We start from the raw sequence: 27,672 nt of genomic DNA, 5'->3' as shown, positions 1-27,672 counted from the left end.
TACTTTGAGGAGGCAGCTCTTCCCTTTTTGTATTTTGAGTGCCTTCCAACCTGAGAGGCTCATCTTCTGGCACTTTATCAAATGATGTTTCACTGGGTAAATCTTTTCAGAAGCAGACTGCCGGGTCCTTCTTCCTAGTCTGTCTTAGAATGCCTTAGAAGCTCAGCTGAAACATGTCCACCATGGGTGACCCTACTGGTATTTGAATACTGGTGGCATAGTTTCCAGCATCACAGCAACATGCAAGCCCTCACAGGATGCCAAACTGACAGACATGTAGGGCTGAAGCTTAGAGAGACTATAATACCTTGCCCGAGGTAACAGAGCAAGCTTTGCTTTCATATTTTTAAAAATCTGAATCCTTTCTGTTTAATCCAAAACTTGACATTTGCAGATACTAGTCCAAATTCCAAGAAATTCAGTAACTGTGAAGGCTTACTGACTTATTCTAGGCTACAGTAACACAGTATTAGGAAAGGCTCACTAGATTTAACATGATGTACTTTAGTCAAAGGAACTCAAGTGAAAAGAGGAAAAATACCAAATGTCTTAAGTTTTCATTATGACTAAGTACAGTCAAGGAGGAGCCTAAGTGAGAAAAACAAAACTCACACTTCCTTTCCATAGACATATCTTTTAAAGTCAACTCTAACTTCTCAAATTGCAACCTAACTGATCTAAACAAATTTTTTTCTTCTGTACTTGATAAAAACTCTTAAACTTTCTTTGATAGTTTTCAACTGTTTTAATTGTTGCCTTTCTCAAAATCTCAGAGAAAATCCTGTGGTGTCTATGAAACAAAGTGTAGGAAGTCTTCCCCAAAAGTTTAAAAGCATAAACAGATGTTGTAGAAGCTTAGTTACTGCTTTATTCAAGCAACAACATGATCAAAACATGATACAGGCACAGCAGTCAACATTTTTACACAGAAAGGTAGTGCATGTTATTAATAGACATCTATAATACATCGGTTACTTAATTCACTGTTTTACTAAATTCATTTATTTCCATGAAACAGCTATTTGGCATTTACATTATTATTTCAAGAGAATTTGACTGATTTACACATCAGCAGGGGGAAAAAAACCTGATTATGACTTCTAAGTTTCATTCAGTATACTTCTAGCAGAGTTGAATACATAATAAATGCTCAATAGACATTTCAAAAATGACTGAGTGTAGCTGTACATCTATTTTAAAACTTATTTAGTAATAACAAAATAATTAAATACAAATGAAAAATGAAAACTCTACAATATGTAATTGTATAGCTCGATACTAAAGATCCTAAAAATGTTCAAATAGCTCAGATAAAAACATGTTTACATTTTATCATCACATCTTTCACTATAATTTTTCTCTTTTGTATCACAAAAAAACTCAGTTTTCACAACACTCACCAAAAATGTTGGTCTTTACAGTAAGTGCAAGATGAGTATTATTCCTCAAAATTTCAAGGGCCTTCACAAATGTAATGTTCTCAAAGTTTTGTCCATTTACTTCCATTATCTTAAAAGAAAAGTATTTGAAAAATAAAAATGAAAACAAACAGTACTGGTTTCTTTTATAACCTTAAAAGTTTAATGGTTAAAAAATAAAATGAAACTTGAATAAAATGCACCCATATGTGAACACTCGTTATCTCTGTAAGAAGTAAGATCATTGCTGATTTCTTTTTTTCTATATTGTGTTATTTCCCACGTTCTCTACTATCACCATTTTTTAAAGATAATTATTTCTTCTGGGATCATATTAGTTTTTTTCGTTTGTTTTTTAAGTAAGATGGTATATACATGAAATAAAAATTTTAATCACGTCAGATAAGATCAGCTCACAAAAATTATTGCCTATGTGCGTATGTACGAATTTTAGTGAAATATTCTAAATGTAAATTTATTTCATTTCCAAGAGAGGTAATTCATTTAAAATGGTACTCTAGATACATTATAGAGAACCCCTGGTGGCACAGTGGTTAAGTGCTCAGTTGCCAACTGAAAGGTCGGTGGTTTGAACCCACCAGCTGCTCCATGGGAAAAAGATGTGGCAGTCTGTTTCTGTAAAGATGGGGCAGTTCTATTCTGTCCTATAGGGTTGCTATGAGTCAGAATCTACTTGATGGAAATGGGTTTTGGTTTAGATACATTAACATCATTTTCCCACCTTCCCCCTACCCCCTCCCATCACTAATTGAATCAGGAAGTCAAACAGCAAAAAGCACAAATGAGATGAGTTCTTCCGTGGGGACACTTCTGATCCCTCACAACAGGGCTACCCAAAACTAAACACAGCTGTAGTTCAGAATCATACAAGAAGCTTATTAAAAAATATACTGATGCTAAGGAAAAGGATTAAGAGATAAACATGATGACTTAAAAAACAAACAAAAATAGCATATAGGGCAGACCTCGTGAATCAATACAGGAATAGAAAAAGCAAATAAAAAAATTTTAAAAAGAAAAAAAGCACATGAGTAAAATTTCCAGAGTTGAAAAGGACTGAAGTCTACATATTGAAATGGCACATTAGTAGCATGCAAAAATAATAAAGGAAACTTTAAAAAAACATATCCCAATGAAATTTTTTAATTCCACAGACAGGCAATAAAGAATCCCTAAGCATCAGTACGATGGAAAAAACCCAAAGGTACCTACAAAAGAAAGATAAAGGTAGGTAGGTCTGGACTTTCAGGCAACACTAAGATGATAGGACACTTTGACTACAAAGCTCTGAGGGCAAAATCACTGTCATCAAAGATTTTTATATTCCACTGAACAAAAGCAAGACATTATCAGACATGAAAAGATATATATAAATACAGTATCTGCTTGCCTTCTTTAAAAAAGAAAAAACTAGAAGTACTCCAGCCAACTGTAAAGCTCATCAAAATAATGGCAAAATAAGGCTTAGATGAAATGGAGGTGAATGAATCAATCAGTAAGCACGTATAAATATCTAAAAGATTGTTAGAAATAAATTTAGTACACTTAATGTAAATGTCAACAGTATTCTTGAAAGAAAAGATACACAAAAAAAGGACAGTAATTATCTAGAGCTAAAAGGTCTCACATCATTTCAACAATAGTTGGGAGGATTAAAGGGAGTAAAAGCACGATAAATTTTGTCTTTTAGGAAGAGATCATGGGATCTCATTTTTTTTGGCGGTGGGGGGAGAATGAGATTCCTAAGTGTGTTTTCAATAAAGTATCTGAACAATAAAGATACTGGTTCCAGTTTCCTAGCTACTTCTTGTTGTATGCTGCTGAATCGAGTCTGACTCACAGTGACCCAATGTGAAACTGCCTCATAGGGTTTTCGAGGCTGAAATCTTTAAGGGAGCAGGTTGCCAGGTCTTTTCTCCCACAGAGCAGCTGGTAGGTTTGGATCGTCAACCTTTTGGTTCACAGCTGAGCACTTAACCACTGGGCCACCAGGGCTCCTTGGTTACCGCTACTTAGAGATTCTGAATGAGTAGGCATCGGGTAAGGCCCAGTTTCCTAACCTCCATACTACTGACATTTTGGGCTGGAAAACTCTTTGTCATGGGGGTCGCTATGTGCACTGTAGGATGTTTAGCAATTTCCCTGGCCTTTACTCACTAGCGGTGGCACAGTGGTTAAAGGGCTCAGCAGCTAACCGAAAGGTCAGCAGTTCAAACCCACCAACCACTCCCCAGGATTTATAGCCTTGTAAACCCTGTGGGGTCACTATGAGTCAAAATCGATTCCATGGCATTGGGTTTTGATTAGATGCCAGTAGACAATCCCTGAGTCATGACAATCAAAAATACCTCCAGATATTGCCAAATGTCCCCTGGGGGCAAAATCATCCCTGCATAAGAACCACCGCTTTGAAGTGTTGAATCTCTCATAACATGAATGTCTCGTAATTGAAAAAAAAAAAAAGATAGCATTGTTTAGGTAAAAATAAAATAAAGCCACATTCTAAATGAATGAATGAACAAACAAAAAATTTTAAATGGTAAAGTTTCCCAAGTGATTCTGACAATCAGTTAGATTTGGGAAACTACCCTTCACTGTGTATCAGAACCATCCAGAAAACTTTGTGAAAAGTATAGAGTCCCAGATTTTATCCCCTGGGGACCTGAGTAATACGATTAAAAGGACTAGGGTAAACCTGGGAATTCCATTTTCTACTTAGCAAGGCTGTCAGTAGGTCACATTTTGAAATACACTAATCTACAGTTACCTAGTGCCTATATGGAAAGAATAAATCACTACCAAATTCCTCCCACTGTCTCCTTTCTCAAGTCCCACATGTGGCTCACTCTGTACCATCAATGTAGCTGTGTTACCACATTAACATTATTTAGGCTGATATAATCACACGATAATCTTTGTTCACTTACACCTGAGAGTGCTATGGGGCGTAAGTGCCCTTCCTTCAAAGCCTACAACATACTGATCTTTCTGGAATATTCTGAAGTTGTTAGCTGATACAGATTTTTTAAAATAATTTTTATTGTGCTTTAAGTGAAAGCTTACAAATCTGATACAGTTTTTTAATCCTTGGGTCATCAGCAGGAGCACTCAAAGAAAGTCATACTGATAGAGCCCAGAAGTCCATGGTGTTTCAGGCCATGCTATATAAAATTTTCCATTCAAAGTAGTAATGGATATATGATAAAAGTTTTTAAAATAAACTATTTTCAAATATTAGTTCTAAAAAGTGTCTCAGAAAAATATTTCCTTAAACTAATCATGCTTACTTAAGAAACAACAGATGAGAGTATCAGGAGGTAATTACGTGTATGCCTAACATACAACAGATGTGTTTATAAAGCACAATTTCTGGTCCTGTTGTGGCTCTGAGGTGGAGAGGCTGCCTTCCTTATACATTGGGGAAAATAAGACTTAAGGCCTCTCGACTTCTCACTTTTTTAAAGCTCTAGTTTGTTCAACTATCTTATCTGACATTTTGCATTTATGACAACGGTAAAAAATCTACTATATATTTTGTGCATTAACATTGTATGTGTGGCAATAAAGAACACCCAGATGTGTGGTGAGAGTAACACTGGCTGTGATGGTTATGTGTTGACTTGGCTGGGACATGATTCTCAGTGGTCTGGCAGTTATGAAATGATGTAATTTGGAAGTTATGTAATGATATAGTTGTCTTCCATTTTGTGATCTGATATGGTCAGCCTCCATTTTTGTGTAACACTGATTTTGCATAATGACCTGGTCTTTGGAACCTAATTATGTTGGTAAGTGAGGATAGGGTGTGTAAGACTTATTACTTACAGGAAGGCTTTTATCTAAAGTAGTTGGTAATATACTTGCCTGATCACCACGTTTCAATCCTGCATCTGCAGCTTTGCTACCAGGTTCTACTCCCTCCACAAAAATACCAAATCCCTTCTCACTTCCTCCATTAAGGCTGAAATGCAGAGGGGACTCCCGGGAAACCTTCTGCAGCACAACTTGTCTCCACTTTGCCTTTGCAGCACAGGCAATATTCAATAACCGGAGATGACCATTCATTCTCTGTAAAGTAGAAATGGTAAAAACATATAAAAATGTATGTATCTATTCCTATAGGCTCTTTTTAGCACCTAGAATTATTAGAATCAGTGTCATATTTGAAAATGTAAAGAGCACAGAGTAAATAAGCTGGGGTAATGTAAAACTGGGCCAAGAATAAGACTTGATAATATGATTTTTAAAGACTTCTAGATAATTACAAGTTAAAAAAGATTTCAAATGATACCTCAGTACTGAGGGATGACAAAAAATTATTTCTCATTTAATAAACCTTCCTAAGGCACACTCAACTCCTATCTTGCATTTCTCTTAGCTGTTAAGAATTTTTTTAAACTTTAATTCAAAACTTTGAACCTCTTGAATTACCTTTCCAAATACTCTCTAACACACAAAGAAACATGCAAATCTCCACCTCTTCCAAGAGAGGCTTCATTATTTTAGGTCTTCCTTAAACTCAGTAATGTTTTAACTTTCAGGTTCTAATATCAGTTTAATATTCAATTATTCTCAAATAATATAATAGGTGTATATCTCACGTTCATAACAAGAAGCTAAAGTTTTTTCAGGGCAGGGACTAAGTCTTAAACTTCCTTTGATCCATCCAACACCTTGGAGCATAAAATAGAATTCAATAAATACTTAATGACTGAGTGATTACTGAAAAACAATCCCATGACTAGAAGGCAATGTCCACATCCCATTAGCTCTTTAAATATCTACACAGCCAGCACTGGAGGCATCAAACCTGGTGGTGAACCACTATGACCTCTTTATCAAGTTCCCCAGTCCCTGTTCATTCTCCCCATTTTGCACAGAGGAGATGTGTTGCTGAGAAGGCTACAGGACCTAGGCATAAGGAAAAAGGAATCAAATCTAGATTTTTCTCTCCTCATTCAACTTAACCTACCTATACTTTATGAGTACTAACTACAATTCTTGAGCATTTGTCGTGTCAAGTTCTATATTATGTTCATTATAATCTTCATAACAACTGTTAATGAACTAGGGACTACTATCTCCACTGTATAAATAAGACAACTGAGGCACAAAAACATTAGGCAACTTGTCCAAGCTCATGTATCTAGTGAGTGGTGGAGATCAGATCTTAATTCAGGCAATCAGACTCCACAGCTGCCCTCTTAAACCGCTATGCTGCATCGCTATTTAACGACTTCCTAAAATTTGAAGTTGCTTGGAGCAGACAACCCAGTAGCAGCTCTAAGTTTCATATCTGGCAAGGAGAATTTAAAAGGACTCATGAATAGTTATTTTGGATGTTAAGAGGACCTTGAGAGAGTTATCTTAGGAGCTGTATATTAAGAACAGATGAAATCATGTACAGAAAGGAGATGTAAAAAGTCTTACTGTAGATCTCAAATGTAAAATATGCCTTGAAGACTGCATAGCATTTCAAATAGCAGAACTGGGTGAAGAGAATGACAGCTTGAGAGAACACCTTGGTCGAAGAGGCAGAACTGGCAGAGTATAAAATAGTCTGGTTTGGCTTCAATCTAGGGTGTACAGGAAAAATGCTGAAAAGGTAGGTAAGGGATCTGAATGTATAGGTGAGGTATTACTTTGGTAGGCAGTAAGATTTACTGACAAAGAAAATAATACTCATCACGTTTGTGGTTTAAAAACAATCTTTTGGCCATACATAATGGACTAGATAGAAGGAAAAAAAGACTAGAATTAAGATCAGCTAGCAGACTCCGAGGAAGCATTTGAGAGATAACATGAGAAAATACATGTATGCCTAATCAGTGACCCAGGTGACTTCAGCAACTGACCAGACATCTTGGCCAGGGAATTCATGCAAAAGTGTAAGAGGGATCCAAGTACAACACAAGGGTTAATAAGACTGTCTGACTAAAAGAATGACAGAAACAGGAGAGTCAGGAAAAAGCACGACTTCAGGTTTTTGTTTGGGTTGGGGTGGCAGAGGATGAGTGAAGGTCTAGAATACAGTTTTGCAAGTTCTCAGGATAGAAGTTCAGGACATAGGAGATGAAAGCTGTTCTGAGTTGATGTTCTTGGAAGGAGGCCCTGATACTGAAGAAAAAAAAATTCTTTTGAGCCTTACTGTATCTTCCAGATTTTTTTCAAATTCTTCCAGAAATCGAGTCATAGCAGGATCACCTTCAAAATCATTAAAATGATTATTTACCCATAATAGTATGATTCGTGTCACCTGTGGAAACACGGAGGAAACGGCGTATGATTATGAGAGGCATTCCTTCTGTAAAATTAGATTCCAAAAGCATGCCCAAAACTGGGAGGGAGGGATCTGAGCTTTATGGCTACGGATATAAATCTATAGTAATTCTTTAATGAACTGAATCATGTTATAAAAATAAACATTGAATTTACCAACTGCAAAAGGTTTTATGAATAAAATTTAAAGCTTAAAAAACACTTTTGCGCCCTTTATATTTATAAAACCAACCTTATCCCTTAAGCTGTCAATTTTAAACCATTCCAACAGTTTGATCCCAACATCCAAAGGACTTTCAAGAAATGTCCTATAAGTTAATAGGAAGTCTTCAATATAAGTTGGGTCCACAATAGAATGTTCTTCTATTAAATGCATGATGAGACGCTCAGGTGTTGCCTAAAAATCCAAGGACAGAAAGGATTAGGAAATAAACAGCTCAGCAACCAAAGAACTCGTCTTGATTACTCCACTTTGTAGCCACTCCTCAAATTAGAGTTGTCTAAACCTCCCAAACTAGAGTTTCACCTTTAAACTCTTAACCCTGGGACAAGGTAGTCTCCCTAAACTGAAATCCACCACCACCCAAAGGTTTGGAGAGATGAAAGGCAGAGGAATAAATATCCAATAGCAGTTACTCAGCTGTTTTCATTGGCATCTCATCACACTAAGAACTTTACTGATATTACCCTTAATGTGGATTGCTGCTACCACTTCTGCTGCAGTGGGGGGACATGTAATGACTGTCCAAGGGCAAAAGAAGGAAAAGGGCAAGAGTTTAAAAAAAAAAAAGAAAGATCACTTCCAATTCAATCCACCTCAAACTCTTTTCTGCCTCAGGCTGTAGGAACCACACACCAGTTCAAGATAACCTGTTTCACTGTTGTTGCTAGCTCTTAGAATAGAGGTTTTCTCTTTTACAACTTCTTCATGCTAGCTCACCATCTTGAGAAGAACCAGAAGTTCTAATTTTTACATTAATTCAGAGTTTTAACTGCTTGCCCATCTCCAACATATGAAAAGTTATGTAAATATCTTCCCACTGTACCTCTTTGAGCTTCTGAGCCAAATTTTCAAAAGTGGGTACACAAAAAAAATATAAACAAACCAGATGTTAACTCTCTTCTTGTTGTTGAGTGCCACTGAGTTGGTTCCAACTCATAGAGACCCTATGTACAACAGAATGAAACACTGTCCATGGTCCTGCACCATCCTCACAATTGTTGTTATACTTGAGCCATTGTTGCAGCCAATTTGTCAATCCATTTCATTGAGGATCTTCCTCTTTTTCGCTGACTGTCTACTTTACCAAGCATGATATCCTTCTCCAGGGACTGATTCTTCCTGATCACATGTCCAAAGCATGTGAGACGCAGTCTCACCATCTTGCTTCTAAAGAGCGTTCTGGCTGTACTTCTTCTAACGCAGATTTGTTAGTTCTTTTGGCAGTCCACAGTATGTTGTCCATAATCCCAAATTTCAACTTGTTGTATTCACCCAAACAATCTCATTATTCAGAGTAACTGTATGGTAAAAACTAACAGTGTTTTTATCTAAGAGTTTTTTTTAAAGGTATCTGTTGCTAAATCATGTGAATATTATTTCTCTAGGAGAAAGTTAGAAACACGGCTCTTCATATCATCTACTTAAGGGTCAACAGGACCATGGTCATTCCTATTCATTCATTTACCACCCTCCAAAAGACTTTAAACCTAAGAATACCAAATTGGGCACATCATTCAGGTCAATCATAGTTTGGGGTTGCTTAAATCTGGTTCTTAGATGAACTACAGTTAAGTCAGAGCTGGGAACTGATCAACATCTTGAAGAGAGGACATTTATTCTGACTGGCTAAATCACTGAAGCGGAGTTCCTGCCAAGACTAGCATCCAGAAACATGGTATACTGGAAGGGGGGTGGTATTTAGATGTGGCAGGTGGAAGAGATGGCTGGCATGGTACAGATTGGTTACCATGAACAAATAAATATACTGAGCATAAAGAGAGTCGTTGTTAGAGAAGGCATTTACAAACAAGGAAAGAAAAAGATTAAAAAAAAAAAACTCTGTGGTATAGGATTGAAATTGGAAGTACTGGTATGAACTCATTTCTGTGAAATTCCTGCCAGGAAAGGATTATTTGATTCTAGTCATGAGGAAACACTGGCCGATCCAAGTTAAGGGTCATCCTACAGAATATAAGGTCTATATTCTTTAAAACTACTGAGAATAGGGATAACACTGGAAGATTGAGAAACTGTTCTAGACTGGAATAGAGTGAAGTGACATGACAACTAAATGTAGCTCGTGTTCCTGGATGAGATCCTGGGCCAGAAAGGAAAAAGAGACGCTGCTGGTGAAATCTAAATAGGGTATGTGGGCTGAATGGTATTGTTTTATCTGTATTCACTTCCTAACTTGATGAGTTCTATGGTAATTATGAAGGAGCACGTTCTTGTTTTCAGACAACACACACTGGAATATTTAGGAGTGATGAGGTATCATGTCTGCAGCTTGCCTTCAAATGGCTCAGAAAAAGAGTGATGATAATGGAGCAAATGCAGTGAAATGTTAACGGTTGGGGAATCTGGGTAAGGGAGCTCTCTGTACTATTACTGCAACTTTTCTGTAAGTAATAAACTATTAAAAAGCATAAGCCTCCATAAAAATATAAAATAAGTTAAACTGACAAAGTATATACATTAGGCTATGGCAGTCCATCCACATGCTCATCTTTTCTACAAAGCTTGCACTCATCAGCTTAGGAAAAGAAAGAGACAGCTTTGAGAAAACAGCCTGACTCCTGCTGAAGATGAACAGACTGGCCATCAGGCTCAGATTATCTCTTATCTCTTCATATTATTAAATAAACTGCTGCATTTGTAATTAACAATGACATTTTTATTATTTTGCAATCAAGACAAGCTTGAAAAGGGAAATAGTCATGCATCCATTTCCTCTCTTTCAACTGTAATTGGCTTATTTTACATCTAGAGGATTTTAAAGAGACAAGAGGGAAGAAAGGCAGTGGAGGAAGAGGAGGGAGTTAGAGAAGGAAAAACCAGATGGGGATTAATACTCAGACTCTGCAACATGCTAAGGCTTTGATTTCCCTCACTTAGCCCTTACAAGAGGCCCTGGCAGTGCAGTGGTTAAGAGCTATAGCTGTAAAAGGTCGAATCCCCCAGCTGCTCCTTAGAAACCCCATGGGACAGTTTTACTCTGTGGGGCCCTGGTGACGCAGTTGTTAAGCATCTGGCTGTTAACCAAAAGCATCTGGCAGTTCAAATCCACCAGCCACTCTTTGGAAACCCTCTACTCTGTCCTATAGGGTCACTATGAGTCAGAATTGACTTGACAACAATGGGTAGCCCTTATAAAACCTTGTTTTATCATTCTCATTTTCAGATGAAGAAAGTAAGGTTCAGAGAAGCCAATCCTATTTCAACGCTACAGAGATCCATTCAGTAAGCACTGGGCATCTTCACCTAGTATTCAGTATGCCTTATGGCCAGCCCTTGCATTTTCCATTGTTTCAAAACATTGCTAGCTTCAATGAAATTAACTCCAGTTATCAATGGATCATAAAATAAATTTGAGAAGGAAAATCTTGACCAGTATAGTCTAAAATAATATCCTACCCATACTGATATTAAATGGCAATGTTACCTTTCATCATTAAAATATATAAGAACCAACTAAAAAAAGGAAAATGAGCCAACACATTTATGTGAATTGTCTTACACTACTCAAAAAGTGATTCAAAGTCTTTTAAGTAAGATGAAAACTTTACTCTATCAGTGACTAGATAAGTGAAAACCACCCACCTTGATTACAATGTGTCCTTTCCTGGTTCCGCTCCGGTCTAGTTCTCGGTGCTCATGCACCATAACAATCTCTCCCTCTTCTTCAACTTTATGAGTATTTTTTTCCACATGATTTAAAATTCTCCAATAATCCTGCTGGGCTATGCAGACAAACTGTCCAAGAATAACATGGGGACAATTAATGAACCTGTAGTACATAAATATATCACTATGCACCAAGTCAGAGCACAAAGGTAAGAAATCAAGTGGCATCAGTTCTTTTTCATTCGATCCCTTTGGTCCTTAACAAAAAAAAGAGATGAAATAAGTAATTCATACAGAAAGACAGCAAAGAAGTCAAATCCGTTTTAAATTCTGCTGTAAAAGGAGAAGTGAACATCTACTTCTCTCAAAACTGACACTATGCAAAGAAAACACGAAGCAGGAGTAAGTTAGAAACAAACAAACCAGAAGTTCCTATTTCTTTCCTTTATTTATTTATTTAAAAAAAAAAAAAAGACCGAGCTGGCTAGCAGATAGAAATGTAACAAACCAACGTCTTTTTGGCATATTCTCTTTTATACATGTATCTCTCTACCAGATATAGTTTGCTCAATTACAAAAATATTTGTGGTGGAAATAACATCTAATTTCCTTTATTAACTGAGAGCTTCTGAAACTCTTAATCTTCAAATAAAGCTATTTTATTTTAAGGAAGAAAAAACAGGCTTGGCCATTTTTAATTAACGAACAAACAAAAGTACTTGACTACCAAGAAATAAGCTTACCTGACAATCATCTACTTTAGTCCTGACAACACCATGCATGTACTGCTTATCCAGAGTGGGAGTAATTCCAAAACTATTTCCCATAAAGAGATTTTCAATTTTTCCATCTGGATGACTGATTTCTACAGTGCCATTTAAAATAACATACCACGAGTCAAGCTAGAGAGAAAAACAAAGGTTTAAAGAATCTTTTTAAAAAGCTATATATTAACTTTGAAAAAGGACCTACCTATATATTGCTTGTATAATTATAAAAAAAAAAAAAAAAGGAAGATTTGATATTACTAAATACTCTGTCACTAACATAATATGGCTTGTCTGTGCAACCCACTAAAGCTTATTTTACACTCTGGGCCTCAGTTTCCTTACAGCTAAAATGGGTATAAGAACTAGGGTGTTAATTAAACGAGTTAATACATATTAAATGCTTAGAAGAGTGCCTGGCACACAGCAGCACTCAAAAAAAAGAAAAGAAAAAAGGAGTAGCTAATGATTAATTCAGAAAGGCCAGTAAAAGCCTGATTCTAAGGCATATCTAACAAAACAAAACATTCAAAATCTCGCCTAATGCTAAGAAAACACTGCTTCCATTTACGTGAAGGTATATTTTAAAGGTCTACTGTGCTATCAGTGGAGCCCTGGTGGCACAGTGGTTAAGAGCTCAGCTGCTAACCAAAAGGCTGGCAATTTGGCTTTACCAGCTACTCCTTGGAGAGCCTATGGGGCAGTTCTACTCTGTCCTATAGGGTCACTATGAGTCAAACTGACTCGACAGCAATGGGTTTGGTTTTGGGTGTTTGTGTATCAATGAAAGGTCACTTATTCTCCTTTAGTATCCAACTCCTTTTATTAGCTTAAACTTAGAACAGCTGTTTTATGTGATTTAAGGGAGATCTTTATTGTCAGTTCTAAAGGGAAAGCAGTGGCAATAAGAAACATTTTTTTTTTAAGTGCATTTTTTTGTTAATAAACTCTCCCTCCCCCCGCCCCAAAAAAGTCACTACTGTTGAGTCAATTCCAACTCACGGCAATCCTACAGGACAGAGCAGAAGTACCCCATAGGGTTTCCAAGGCTGTAAATCTTTACAGAATCAGACTGCTACATCTTTCCCCCATGGAGCAGCTAGTGGGTTCAAACCTTCAACCTCTGGTTAACAGCCAAGTGCTTTAATCACTGTGCCACCAAGGCTCCTTTTTTTTTTTTTTGTTAATACAAACATAAAATACACTCATATCTTGGGCCTTGTGGATTACATAAGCTACTTGAGGCCCGAGACTGGCTGCTTTCTTTCACCACTGTATCCTTCCTTGTACCTACAACAGTAGCCAGCACAAAGTAGTCAATAAATTTTGGCTGACAGAACTGTGGAAAATCATGAGAAAACAAAAATTTGTGTAAACAAAATAAGTTTGGTTTGTTTCTCTCTCATGTATATATTATTTTGTATTGTTGAAATATTTAGACTATCCTGCCTTAAAAAAAAATTAATGTGTGTACATTTGTTTATCAAAAACATTTTTTTGAGCATATCCTATGTGTCAGATGTTTTCTAGGATGTGGCAAGAAGGTATTAAAAAACAAAATGTGAGGCAACGTCCTTGCCCTCAAAGAACTTTCATCAAATATTTCTAATCTTTACCAATTTGATAACAAATACACTGAAAATTCCCTAACATCAGTAATACTTTTCAACCCCTCTGCATTCTCCCTCCACCTATCCACAAGGTGACACCCAAACATTTTTGAATGAACTGTCACGTTAATGCCTCAACTGGCAGCAGTCCACTAGGAGGCACTGGTTCCAATATAATTTCCTCATTCTTTTTCTTTTTTTTAATGTGTAATATATAAAGGGAATACGGTGAGTGAGTAAATACTTGATAAACATTTTAAACAATGCAAATGATATAAACACACAAATACAGTAAGAATTAATAATAAACCCTCTTACAACCTATTTTGAGAAGTAAAAATAAATTGGGTTCAATATTATTAATTGAGCACCTATTCTGTGTAAGGTCCATTGTTAGAAAATCAAAATTAAGGCAAAGCAAATGAAACAAAAAACTTTATCTCTTCAGATATGCTAACTACTCCAAACTCAGCATTCATTTAAAAAATTGTACAAATTTCAAAAGTCAGGGTTTATGCAAGTTTCTGGAAAGTAAAGTACTCTAAAATTAGTTTCCATATTAGAGAATGTGTAACATTTATTTGCTAACCTACCTCTTCCCCATCTTCAAGAATAATAGCTCCAGCCTGCTCTACCACTTCAAAGATCATCACTGAGCAAAGTTCTCTCCTCACAGACATGGTCATGTTTGCAAAAGCAGGGAGCTGATGCATAAACTCCAGTAATTGTTCTATAAGAAAAAAGAAATTCTAGTATAAGGATAACCAAGGGATATATATACTTTAATGCTATAATAAGACTTAGAATTCAATACCTAATTTCCTAAGCAACTTAAGAATGTATGCTACTACTGCAGAGAAACTAGTGCAATATGACAGGTGATTTAAAAAAATTAGTTATATGGTTTATACACATATTCAAACTGACATACAAATATGGGTATAATGGAAGTTATCAGAATTCCATAACCTCCAAAGAGAACCAAGGAACTACTCTGATAAGGGTGAAGGGCTTATCTAGTTTCCCTAGCCTGAAATGTTACTCCATGGTGGTTAAGCTCAAATGGTCTTTGATTTAACAGATTAGTAAAAAAGCCTTTTAGTCTAGTTCTTATTGGGCTACAGTTAAAAAAAAAAAAAAAAAGATCCTATCAATAAATGTCAGCCAGTAAGTAATTAAATTAGGGAAACAAACATGAATTAGACCTCAAGATTTTTCAAAGCAACTACAAGGTAACCCTTTTTAATTTATCCAGCAAGTATTTATGGGTGCCTACCACAGGGTCGCTGTGAGTCAGAATCGACTCAGTGACACTGGGTTTGGTTTTGGTTTACCACAGGTCATTCCCAGGAGTACATACGTAAGTAATAAAGGTAAATATATGGATCTAAAAAAAAAACAATCAAACTGCTTTTGAGTTGATTCCAACTCATGGTGACTCCACAGGACAGAGTACAACTCTCCCACAAGGTTTCCAAGGTACTAAATCTGTGGGAGTAGAGTGCCACATCTTTCTCCTGTTGAGTGGCTACTGGGTTCAAACTACCAAACTTTTGGTTAGCAGCGAAGAGCTGTAACCACTGCACCACTATATGTCAGCCATGGACGGAAACAGATGAGTCTAAGGTGCTATCTACCCATAATTGGGAGCTAATTATATTTCAATTTTTTAAAAGCTCTGTGAAAATAGCCTAGTACACAATTCTTTATCATTAAAACGTACTTTCCGTTTCTGTCTACACAATCTTTACAAACAGTCTAAATTTCAGGTTTCTTAACTACAATCTTTAGAATGGCAAGAAATGTTTAAATGTATAGATATTTACTCACGTAAATAACCACTGTTACTAATAACAGCATCTTCTAATTTGAATAATGGTAATATGACTATTATATATGGGAATCCAGGATAAAATCTTAATAGCATCACAGCAATATACAATGATACTCAGTAACCTTTGTTCCTTAAAGAATGTATTACCATTCTTATCATCATTCAACATCCCAACCAAAGTACAGTAATTAGTTCTATGAGAAACTGTGTAAAGGAAAATTTATAAAGTCTTCAACAAAAATTAAAAAATATATGTTCAGGATAGGGTAATAAAAATATAATTTTGTCATAATTTCAAGTAAAAAAAGCTACTTCATAGAGATTGGATACTGCTGTACTCCACTTCAAATGTCTTATGAATATGGAGGGAAAAATCAATTTAATGCAATCAAAGCTTTGTTTTATAGACTGTGGCAGCTAGCTTCTAAGGTGGCCCCCAATGATTTCTATCTCTTAATATTCATGGTCTCATGTAGTCACCTCCTGTAATGTATCAAGGCTGTTCTGTAAGACATAACAATAGCAGAAGTGATTATATGTTACTCCTGAGGCTAGATCCTAAGACACTGTGTCATCTGCCTTTTTCTCTCTTAGATTACTTGCTTTAGGGGTAGTCAACTGCCATGTTGTAAGGACACTTAGGTAGCCTATGGAGAGACCCACATGGCAAGGAACTGAGATCTTGTGCCAAAAGTCAGGTAAACAGCAATCTTGGAAGTAAACCCTCCAGCCCAGTCACAGATGACTGCAGCTCCTGCTCATATTCTAACTACAATCTCATGAGACACCCCAAGACACAACTACCTGGCTAATCCACTCATAAATTTCTGACCCACAGAAACTGCAAGATACTGAATGTTTGCTGTTTAAGCCACTAAATTTTGGGATAATTTGTTACGCAGCAATACGTAACTAATATATAAATTAAGCTATAAAATTCTTATTGTGAACAGATGTATTTCTTACCAATGTCATCATCAGTTTTGTCTGCAGGTTCTTTTTCAAGACACTCTCGAACAAGATCTCGCCCCTGCAATGGATCTGTTCGATCAATCTCTTCATCTTCCTCTTCTTCATCCTCAGAATCAACAGGTCCTTCTGGAAGACGTGTCAAATCTACATCTCCTACTTCACTCTCTGTAGCCTACAGAAAGAAATTTGATCACTCATCATTTCATGCTATTAACAGCTGTGTGTCCAGTCTGAATTAAAATGAACCCACCTAGAGGCTCCTCAGAAAAAAGGCCTGGCGATCTGCTTCTGAAAGGTCATAGCCACGAAAACTCTATGAGGTAAAGTTCTACTCTGACACTTACTGGGTTGCCATGAGTTGGAATTGGCTTGGTGGCAACGGGTGTGGTTTTTTTTTTGTTTACCTCTCCTTAACAAATATTACAAAGAATTAGGCTATGTTGTATGCTGTATCAAAAATACAACGAAATTATATTTATTTATAAAAGGTTTCTTTCTGTCCAAAATACAGGTTCATCGTTCCAATTCAGTTACACTTATCATCTGCACGAGATTGGAAGACATTTAAGAAAAACATGGATCTTTAGGGAGAATGGAGATCACGGTTGGGAACAGAAGAAGGTAACTACTATAAGGACTATTTTAGGAAACTTTCAAAGCAAACTGCTAAGGAAAGAATACAGTCTATCCTTACAACTTCCTTTTTTTTTAAAAAAATTTATTGTGGTGAAACGTGTAACAAGACACTTCTACCATTTTTGCATGTACAATTCAGTGACAGTAATTACATTCACCACTATCTATCTCCAAAATTTTCCTCAACCTTAACAAAAACTCTACCGCTTAAACACTATCCCCACAATTGCCTTCTTATACTTGTACTTTGTTCAAAGTAGGGGAAAAATTTAAAAAAATGAATAAAATTAAGAGAAAATATTAAGGAGTTAAAATGTTGAGTATACAAAAAGGATAAGATGACACAGTAAGAATTAAGACTAAAAATTAAGAAAGACTGGCCAAAAATATGCTAGGAAATTACAAAGGACTTTTTCCTTTAAAAAAGGAAGAATGAAGAAAAAGAGCTATGTAGAGACCAAAGTCTAAATCCTTGACTAAACAAAGGCAAACCAGGTCCTTAATGTCCAGCATAAAATAAATACTAGACATGTGAAGAAGCAGGGAAATCTGACCCATAACCAGGAGAAATATCAATAAATAGGAAGATATTCAGAAATGATGAATTAGAAGACAAGAACTTTCAACAGCTATTATAAAATAAGTTCTCAAGGATATAAAAGAAAACACATAGTTAAGCAACAGATGGGAATATCAATATAGAAATATAAACAACAGAAAAAGATGAATGAACTTGAACAAAGGGCAATAAAAACTACGAAACTGAGTAAACAGAAAAAAAGTGGAAAAAAATGTTAACAAAGCCTCAGAGACTTGTATGATAATATCAAAAATTGGTACAAAAAGTATGGGTCTAAAGATACTCAACATTCATTAAAGTAAGAGGCACAGAAAATATGAACCCTGACCTTCCAATTCCTTTACTCTAGCACCTAGAATACAGCAGGTTCTCAGATTATGATAAATAGATTAAGTTCACAGAAAAAAGGTATTTTGGTGAAAGAGCCAATAAGACAAAGAGTAATAAAGCATTAAATCTCTTGTGTTTTTCTTTCTCTGCAGTAAGAGTGTGTCTCTGTGTATATGTGTAAATATAATGTGGTGAGGCAGACAGTCTGAAGTGATTTTCTGATGAGTTGGCCTTCCCTAAATAAACCACCAAAGGAAATCCTTTTCCTGTTTGCATCTAGATAAAACATAAAACTACAATGAGTGTTACTACAGGTTGGAATTAAGAGATATACAAACTTACAAAAACCACATTTTCATATTTAGAGCAAATGTTAAGCCAGAATCTTGGATTTTCAGTGCTTCTTTTTTCTGCATCTCTGTTTGTAGCATTTCAATAAGTATTTTTCACGGACCATTTAGTCCTCATGTTTCCTCTTTGTATCTTCGGTAGGGCACGAACCCCGTGAAGTTATACTGTCCAGGTTGGCCTATTTCATAATCTCCACAAGAGGGCAGGCAGGCAAAGTAAAGCCTCCACTGCCCTGAATAATGAAGCTTTAGTTAGCAGAGATCCTCTGCTTTTTCATAGGAAAACAATATTGGTATCTACTTTCAAATGTAATTCAATTAAAACAAACAAACAAACAAAAAAAACTCTAGATTACTTCCTAGGTGCTAACACTATGTTTGACTCATCATGGGATACAAAAGTAAGATACAAACTCAGCCCTCTACAAATTTTTTCTGATAATAAAAAGTGTCAAGTTTACAAGTAACTAAAAAAGCAGAGTGGAAAAAGTGATGTGACCCACAGAAAAACTGTTGAGGGTTTCTATCGCTCCAGGCGAACAGAGACCAACTGTTGCGCCTCGTAAGCTTTTAAGACCGTAGGAACTACACAATGAACTAGGAAGCAAAAGAGATGCACTAACTGCTGCAGTGTTCTAAGGAAGGGGGATTCTCATCCTGTCGGGAAAAAGTAGGAAACAATGTAAAACTGTTACTTAGGTGGAACTACAGGCAGAATAAGCATAAGCAAAACAAAGAGCTAGGAAAAGATGAAAGTATTCAGCAAACAGCATGTCTGTCATGGACCAGACGTACAGTTCACAAGTGGGGGAATAATGGAATATAAAAATAGACTGGCAATAGTGGTTAGAAGTGAAAGGTTTGAAATTTGGAGTGAAAGTGTAGATGAGATGACTGTGAAGCGCTGAAGTTTTTTAAATAGAGGAATAATTAAAATGACAGGATTCTTGTAACTTATTTCAAGTAGGAATCAAAAAAATGAGAGTAGTCAAACATAACTAGGTTTTGACTAAGACACAGTTGATATTCTTAAGGGAAGTATTAAAGACAGGTGGAAGACAACATGTGGTGGTGCAAAGCTAGCTGAGGTGTCTGTCAGAAGGACATCCAGTTGGAAATATGGAATCAGAATTCTGGAGAAACTGGCACTAGAGCTCTGAAATAGGAAATCATGTTACCACACAGGTAGTAACTGAAGTAACTTTAGTAACTGAAGCCTTGGGATTTTTAAGACTGGCCAACTCATATTCCCTTTTCCAGGAAGACATTTATAAACTAAAAAAGATAAATAAGGTTGAATGTGTACCTCAGGCTACTTAAAAATGAGCTAATGAAAACACAGTGTAATTTTGCTTTGCTTCAAACGTCAACAGTTCACAATTTTTCAGCTCTTAGAAATAATCAAAATAGAAAAAAAATGTACAGGCAGTCTTATTCTCTCATGTATTCTTTAAGACATATACAAAATATTCTATCCAAGAACATCTTAACATGTTAATGTACAGTTTTAGCTGTATTTTAAGTCAATCTTATTAGAAACATTCACAGTGGAACCATTACCTGCATTTTTTTTTTTTTTTTTCCAAACTGTGGTAAATGAAGCTTCTTTGAGAGCCAAGGGCTTTTATTTTTAAACTAGAAGACATGAAAACTCTCAAGAAGGAAATGTATAAAGCACAACCACACATTTGGCTACATAAAATGGTGTAAACTCTTTTCCTGATAAATATTGCTGTGAGGATGTCTCCTTCTCTCTCCCCAACCCTCCAAATGAAAAATACTTGGATTATTTCTCAAGGCATTGGTATATTGTTACAGGTTATTTCAGGTTAGTGGTTCACTTTTAAAATCCCTCAAAGGCTGTAATTCAGATAACCAGACAAACCACTTTAACTGTTGCTGGTGAAGGTATATATATTGGCAATTTAAATACAGGTACACTTATTATTAAAGAATGTATTTTGTAGCCTTAATATGTATTCCAAAGATAGCCTGAGGTCAAGGGAAAGACCAAGAGCCCGGTACTGATATTTAACTATAAGCCATCTTCTTCCCTTTTTAGCCTTGAGAATCTGATCGGAAACCACAGTTTGGTTGGTAATATAATTTACCTTACCCATGGATTTTTTTTTTTTTAAATCTTAGATCTAGAATCCCTTCATTTTGGGGTGTATATTTTATCATTCTATTGTCATTCTGTTCCTCTTCCTTCTACCTTTTTAGTACATTATTCTTTTAATCATTTTTCACATTCATTTTTTCTTTCAGCCTTTAACAGAACACTATTTACTTCCGCTTTAAGTTTTGTTAATTATAGAAATAATAATGTTCATTGTGGAAAATAAAAAAAAAAAAGTTTAAGGAACATATAATAAAAACTTCCCCAAAACCCATCAATAGGAAAAAAACCGAAAACATTGTTACCATTTGGTGTTCTTGATTTCACATTTACACTCTATGTATACAAATATAAAATATTCTGTGTGTGTATACACACACACACATATACATACACACACATTGTCACAGATTGAATTGTGTCCCCCCCAAATATCTGTCAACTTGGCTAGACCATCATTTCCAGTATTGTGTGATTATCCACCGTTTTGTCATCTGATGTGGTTTTCCCTATGTGTTGTAAATCTCATCTCTATGTTGATGAGATATGATTAGCAGCAGTTATGCTGATGTGGTGGGACTCAATCTACAGGATTAGATTGTATCTTAAACCAATCTCTTTTGAGATATAAAAGACAGAAGTGAGCAGAGAGACATGGGGGGCTCATACTACAAAGAAACACCAGGAGCATAGTGTGTCCTTTGGACTCAGGGTCCTTGCAGAGGGAAGCTCCCAGATCAGTGGCAGACTGATGATAAGGACCTTCCCCCAGAGCTGACAGAGAAAGAAAGCCTCCCCCTGAAGCTGGCACCCTGACTCTGGACTTCTAGCCTACTAGACCGTGAGAAATAAACTTGTTTGTTAAAGGCATCCACTTGTGGTATTTCTGTTATAGCTGCACTAGATGACTAAGACAGAATTTGGAACGGGAGCCGAGTGCTTTTCTAACAGATACCTAAAACGTGGAAGCAGTTTTGAAACTGTGAACAGATAGAGGAGTCAGAAGTAAACAAGGAGAGCTGTTACACTGGAGATGGCACACATGGCGAGAAGCAGCAGAGAAGTGGCAGCAGCAGAACCAGGAAACCAGCACAAGACAGCACAGAAGCAGACCCATGGAGCAAGACGGCTGAACGCCTTTGCACAGGAGGCTTCTTGGTGGAGTTGGGTGGCTCCAAGCACTTATCAGTGGAACTGGGCTTGCCAACCCATGCAGCTAGAGAGCTGACTGCCTTCTGGCTGAAGTTTACTGGCAGAGTAGGGTGCCTCCAAGCACTTAGTGGTGGAGCTACAGAACTTTGGAACACTTGCCACAGCAGGGCAGATGTGGGCAACGAGGCCTGAAGAGCTGAGAGGCCAAGGAACCAGGAAGCAGAAACTGAAGAGGCAAGAACAGAAGCAGCAGAGCTGCCTGGTCTCAAACGGTACGGTCACAACCTCTGCGGTTTCAAAGCGGGTGTTGCCACCCATATGGAGTAGGAGAATGGGGCTGCCCAAAGCCAGGGGAGCAGAGTTGTCTTTCCAGTTGGCCTGGAGGGCAGGGCTGAAGCCTAGAGCCAAGGGACCTCCATGCAGAATCCAGAGTATGGCCAATACCTAGAGTCTGGAGGGCAGGGCCATTGTGTACATCGTCTCAGATAACAGAGGATTATTTTCAAGGCTTGAGGGCTAATGTAATGTGTTCTGCTGACTTGTTTGGTGCTGTTATCCTTTCTTTCCCTCCAATTTCTCCCATTTGTAATAGAAATGTCCAATTTATGGCTGTTGTAACATTATACTTTAGATAACTTGTATTCTAGAGTTCATAAATGAAGAATTTTAGACTTTGAGCTGATTTAAGACTAGAATTTTTTTTTTTTTTTTTTATGATATGACAGTCAGAAACCCTGGTGGCGTTGTGGTTAAGTGTTATGGCTGCTAACCAAAGGGTCGGCAGTTTGAGTCCTCTAGGCGCTCCTTGGAAACTCTATGGGGCAGTTCTACTCTGTCCTATAGGGTCGCTATGAGTTGCAATCGACTCCGCGGCACTGGGTTTGGTTGTTTTTTTGGTTTTATGATATGATGGGGTAAATGTGTTTCACATGTGGCAAGGACATGAATTTTGGGGAGGGTAGAATGTCACAGACTGAATTGTGTCCTCCCCCCAAATATCTGTCAACCTGGCTAGATCATGATTTTCAGTACTGTATGACTGTCCACCATTTTGTCACTGATGTAATTTTCCTATGTGTTGTAAAATCTTATCTTTATGATGCTGATGAGATGGGATTAGCAGCAGTTATGTTGATGAGGCGGGACTCAATCTACAGGATTACAGTGTGCCTTAAACCAATCTCTTCTGAGATATAAAAGACAGAATCGAGCAGAGGGACATGGGGACCTCAAACCAACAAAGAAGCACCAGGTCCACAGCATGTCCTTTGGACCCAGAGTCCCTGCACGGAGATGCTCCCAGGTCAGGGGAAGATTGATGACAAGGGTCTTCGCACAGAGCCAGCAAAGACAGAATGCCTTCCCCTGAAGTTGGTACCCTGAATTCGGACTTCTAGCCTACTAGACTGTGAGAAAATAAACTTCTGTTTGTTGAAGCCATTCATTTGCGGTATTTCTGTTATAGTAGCACTAGATGACTAAGACACAGACGCAGACATACACACACTCACACGAGGAGCATGGTGGCAAAGTGGTTAATTGCTCAGCTGCTAACCAAAAGGTTGGTGGTTAGAACCCATCAGCCGCTCCGTGGGAGAAAGATGTGCCAGCTTGCTTCCATAAAGATTTATAGCCTTAGAAATCCTTTGGGGCAGTTCTACCTTGTTCAAAGGGTTGCTTTGAGTCGGAATCCACTTGATGGCAGTGGATTTGGTTTTGGTGTATACACATACACAGAGAGAGAGAGAGAGAGTATACAGAGGGCCTGGTGGCACGGTGGTTAAGCATTTGGCAGCTCATCCAAATGTCGGCAGTTTGAATCCACCAGCCACTCCTTGGAAAACCTATGGGGCAGTTCTACTATGTCATATAAGGTTGCTATGAGTGGGAACTGACACGATGGCAACAGGTTTTAATGAGTTTTTATACAGTATATATAATACATTTTTTATATACACAAAGATTCTGATTTTTTTCTCTTTCTGTTTTCATCTTTGTTGATTTGTTTTTGTTTCAACCTTTACACTGTTTCTGTCTTTTGGCTACTGTCTTAAGGTTAATTAAATGAGAGTTGGAAGATTTCTACCTTTTTTAATCAGTCTTAAATTATTCTCTTACATTTTTGCTTATTTGACTTTATAATGATTTTCTGAACTACATGTGTCCATTACATTTCTGAGTTCCTGTTTTGGTTCTAGAATTTCATTATTTTTGCTCGTTTTATCTGTTCACTCTCCCTAAATTCATTAAACCTTTTATCTTATTGGTTAATTTGAAGTTTCATTGCATCATCTTTTTTCTTTTTTAATTAAACAATATGATTTCATTTATATGACCTTTTGAAAAATACAAAACTATAAGGGCAGGAAACAGATTGGTTGCCAGAGACCGGAGGTCTGGACAGGGAACTGACCTAACGGGGTTTAAGTGTACTTTTTGAGGGGATCGAATATTCTATATATTGATGTAGGCTGTGTTAAAGAGAGTGAATTTTACTATATGTAAATTATACCTCAATTAAACATCAAACGACATACATATAATTAATGATTTTGAAGGCAGAAGTGATAAGACTCAGTGCTGAATGTTATGACTGAAAGAGGAGAATCAATGGTAGCTTTGAGGTTTCTGGGGTTTGAAAAGGTGTTGTCTTCACCTTTTAATGGAGGCATTTTCTTGACATGCAGGGTAGCTGGCAAGGATACCAGCCCATACCATGTCCAACCTTAAAATGTATCTCTTATAAGACAGAATGAGTTCTAGAAAGTGTTGCTGAGGAAGAAAGACATATGGAAGGTTGGAAGTAGGGCAGCCATCCACAGGGTCATGGTCCTGCTGCAAAAGACCTCCAACCACAAGGAAGGAAGGAAGCACAAGAAGTGCTCTAGTTCGAGCCTCAGGTTGGCCAGTCAATAGATGGGCATCCTGTAGATGTTAACATTAGTACTTCAGAAGCTCCCCCCAGATCTTGGCAAAGATATAAAGACCAGTTGTGCACAGCTCACCTTCTAGTTTATAGTAAAGCATTGCCTTTCCAAGTGACCCTGACTTGCAATCTATGCACTACCCTCTTTCCTTCCCTCACAACTATCCAGGGCTCTGCCCCTTGCTCCAAAAGATGATCACATCTGACTTAGAAATGGAATACTCCAGTGAGACCAGGTTCCTATAGCTCATCAACAATACACCTTTTTATAGTCTCTCTTAGCAAGGTCCAGACATTCCAACTTATCCTGAGAGAAATCTATAGCCACATCCCTGAACTTCACTGATCTATGGTCAATTTTCCTCAAGGTTCTTCTCTTGAAAAAATAGAGAAGCCACAGCAATGACCCATGTGGAGAAAAGCCACACACAAACCCAAAATGGAAGGTGCCTTTTTTCCATCTTACATCTGCCTACAAACTTCTCTTAACGGAGGAATGCGATTTTCCTAAAACATCTGAATCTGGGTAACACAGGAGAACCCAAGTCTAAAATGCTTTCCTCAGACAATAATGATTATATCTCTACAGAGCTGTGCAAAACAGTAGCCACAAGCCACACGTGGCTACTGAGCATCTGGAATGTGGCTATTCTGAATCGAGAAGTTCTATAAGTTTAAAATATACTCTGGATTTGAAAAGAGAATGTAAAGTATCTAATCTACAGTTAAAAAAAATTTTGTTAAATAAAATTTTTATTTTGGACTAATTTTAAGTTGACAGAAAAGTCACAAAGTTAGTACAGGACCTCCCCTATACCCTTCACCCAGTTTTCCCATTGTTAGCATCTTACATGACTATGGGACATTTGTCACAAATGAGAAACTGACATTGGTATATTATTGTTAACTAAGCTCCAGGTTTTATGTGGATGCCACCAGCCTTTCCATGAATGCCCTCTTTCTTTTCCAGGAGCCCAGCCTGGGTTAGGTGGTACTTCTTTTTAAAAGAAGTTTAATTCTTATTGTCATGGACTGAATTATGTCCCCCCAAAGATATGTGTAAAATGTGTGTATTAACTTGGTTAGGCCATGTGTGGTTATCCTCCATTTTGTGATTTTCCTATGTCCTATAAATCATAATCTCTGCCTGTAGTTAAAGAGGATTAGGGTAACACCCTTGCTCAGACCACATCCCGGATCCAGTGTAAAGGGAGTTTCCCTGGGGTGTAGCCTGCACCACTTTTTATCTCTCAAGAGATAAAAGGGAAGGGAAGCAAGTACAGAGTTGGGAACCTCATACCACCAAGAAAGCAGTGCCGGGAGTAGAGCCCGCCCTTGGGTCCTGAGGTTCCTGTGCTGAGATGTTCCCAGACCAAGGGAAGACTGATGCATCACAAGGACGTTCCTCCAGAACCGACAGAGAGAAAACCTTCCCCTGGAGCTGGCGCCCTGAATTTGAACTTCTAGCCTACTTGACTGTGAGAATAAATTTCTCTTTGTTAAAGCTATCTACTTGTGGTATTTCTGTTTTAGCAACACTAGATGACTAAGACATTTATGTAGTTATTTTAATGAATATTAAAAAAATATGAGATGACCACATCAAGTATTACAGCTTGGGACAAATGAAATGATAAAAACAAGCCAGTTTAAGGAAATGTTATCTGTTGTTGCTGTTAAAGAGCCCTGGTAGCATGGGGGTTAAGTGCAATGGCAGCTGACCAAAAGGCTGGCAGTTTGAATCCACCAGCCGCTCCTTGGAAACCCTGTGGGGCAGTTCTACTCTGTCCGATAGGGTCGCTATAAGTCAGAATCAACTTGACAGCAAAGGGCTTGTTTTTTTTGGGTTGCTGTTAGTTGCCATTGAGTCAGCTCTGACTCGTGGTGACCTTAGGTATACCAGAATGAAATGCTGCCTAGTCCTGTGGCTATAGCTTTTAATATTGATTATAAGCTGAAATGATAATACTTTGGATATACTGGGTTAAATAAATTGTATCATTAAAATTAATTTCAGCTGTTTATTTTTACTTTCATGCAGCTACTAGAAGATTTAGTAGCTCACATTTTAAAATATGAAGTATAACTGAAACTACTGGACAGCACTGGAATAGAAACACAGCTGAATTCCTGAATAAACCAACCTCCTCAGTATCACTTATCTTCTAGTCATTATATTAAAGTTGTTTTATGTTATGATATCTGACAAAATTAACTGGGACAAAAAGCACCACACTCAGAAAACTCTCCCTTACATCTCCATCTCCCACTAAAGTGGACACCACATAAGTTCCACTGTCAAAATCCTGAAATACTCTCTGCTTTGGCCTGAACCTAACCTGGGTTCAATCTCAGTGGAATTGTGTGACGATGTTCACAACGTGTGGGTCTTCCCAGCGTGCTTCCCTTATTATAACTGAAAAGCTAAGCAGGTTTGCAATTATCCCTATTGGGTTTTCAATAATGTAGAAGTCCATAAACATATGTAAATTATTTAATTCATGTTCACCATAACAGAATCTAAACAAAACAAATATAACCCTAATTTTATCATTTCTACTTGTAGAGGTTTATATTGTCAATTATAATGCAAGCATTATGTATTAACATGAATTCACCTGGAGAAAAGAAAGAAAATACTATATCCATACACTGCTGGACCACGTTTAACATCAAAAGACAAATCACTTTTTTAATTAGGCCTGCAAATTTGAAATAGTTTATAAAGCATATTTTAACAAAAATTTATGCCTGATCGAAAAAATGTGTGACCATCTAAGACAAAAGCACAGTGTATTTGGTGGAATGAAAAGGCCATATGTACGTACATA

At 37.2% G+C, this 27,672-nt stretch overlaps 1 protein-coding gene across 5 annotated transcripts in view; it reads right to left on the bottom strand.

Moving 5' to 3' along the window:
• The window catches only part of RAPGEF6 (Rap guanine nucleotide exchange factor 6), a 257,480-nt gene that overhangs the window by 79,127 nt on the left and 150,681 nt on the right, over positions 1 to 27,672 (bottom strand). For all 5 annotated transcript variants that reach the window (XM_049872961.1, XM_049872938.1, XM_049872947.1 and 2 more), the window contains 8 exons: positions 16,743 to 16,920; positions 14,536 to 14,672; positions 12,309 to 12,467; positions 11,542 to 11,694; positions 7,951 to 8,115; positions 7,588 to 7,695; positions 5,304 to 5,507; positions 1,401 to 1,509 (listed from right to left, as the gene is read on the bottom strand). In XM_049872961.1, coding sequence (XP_049728918.1) covers positions 1,401 to 1,509; positions 5,304 to 5,507; positions 7,588 to 7,695; positions 7,951 to 8,115; positions 11,542 to 11,694; positions 12,309 to 12,467; positions 14,536 to 14,672; positions 16,743 to 16,920 — 1,213 coding nt within the window. The remainder of the gene's footprint in view (positions 1 to 1,400; positions 1,510 to 5,303; positions 5,508 to 7,587; positions 7,696 to 7,950; positions 8,116 to 11,541; positions 11,695 to 12,308; positions 12,468 to 14,535; positions 14,673 to 16,742; positions 16,921 to 27,672) is intronic.

Source organism: Elephas maximus, chromosome 2 (genome assembly GCF_024166365.1).
Source record: "Elephas maximus indicus isolate mEleMax1 chromosome 2, mEleMax1 primary haplotype, whole genome shotgun sequence".
Lineage (NCBI taxonomy): Eukaryota > Metazoa > Chordata > Mammalia > Proboscidea > Elephantidae > Elephas > Elephas maximus.
This window is presented reverse-complemented; position numbering and strand designations above follow the sequence as displayed.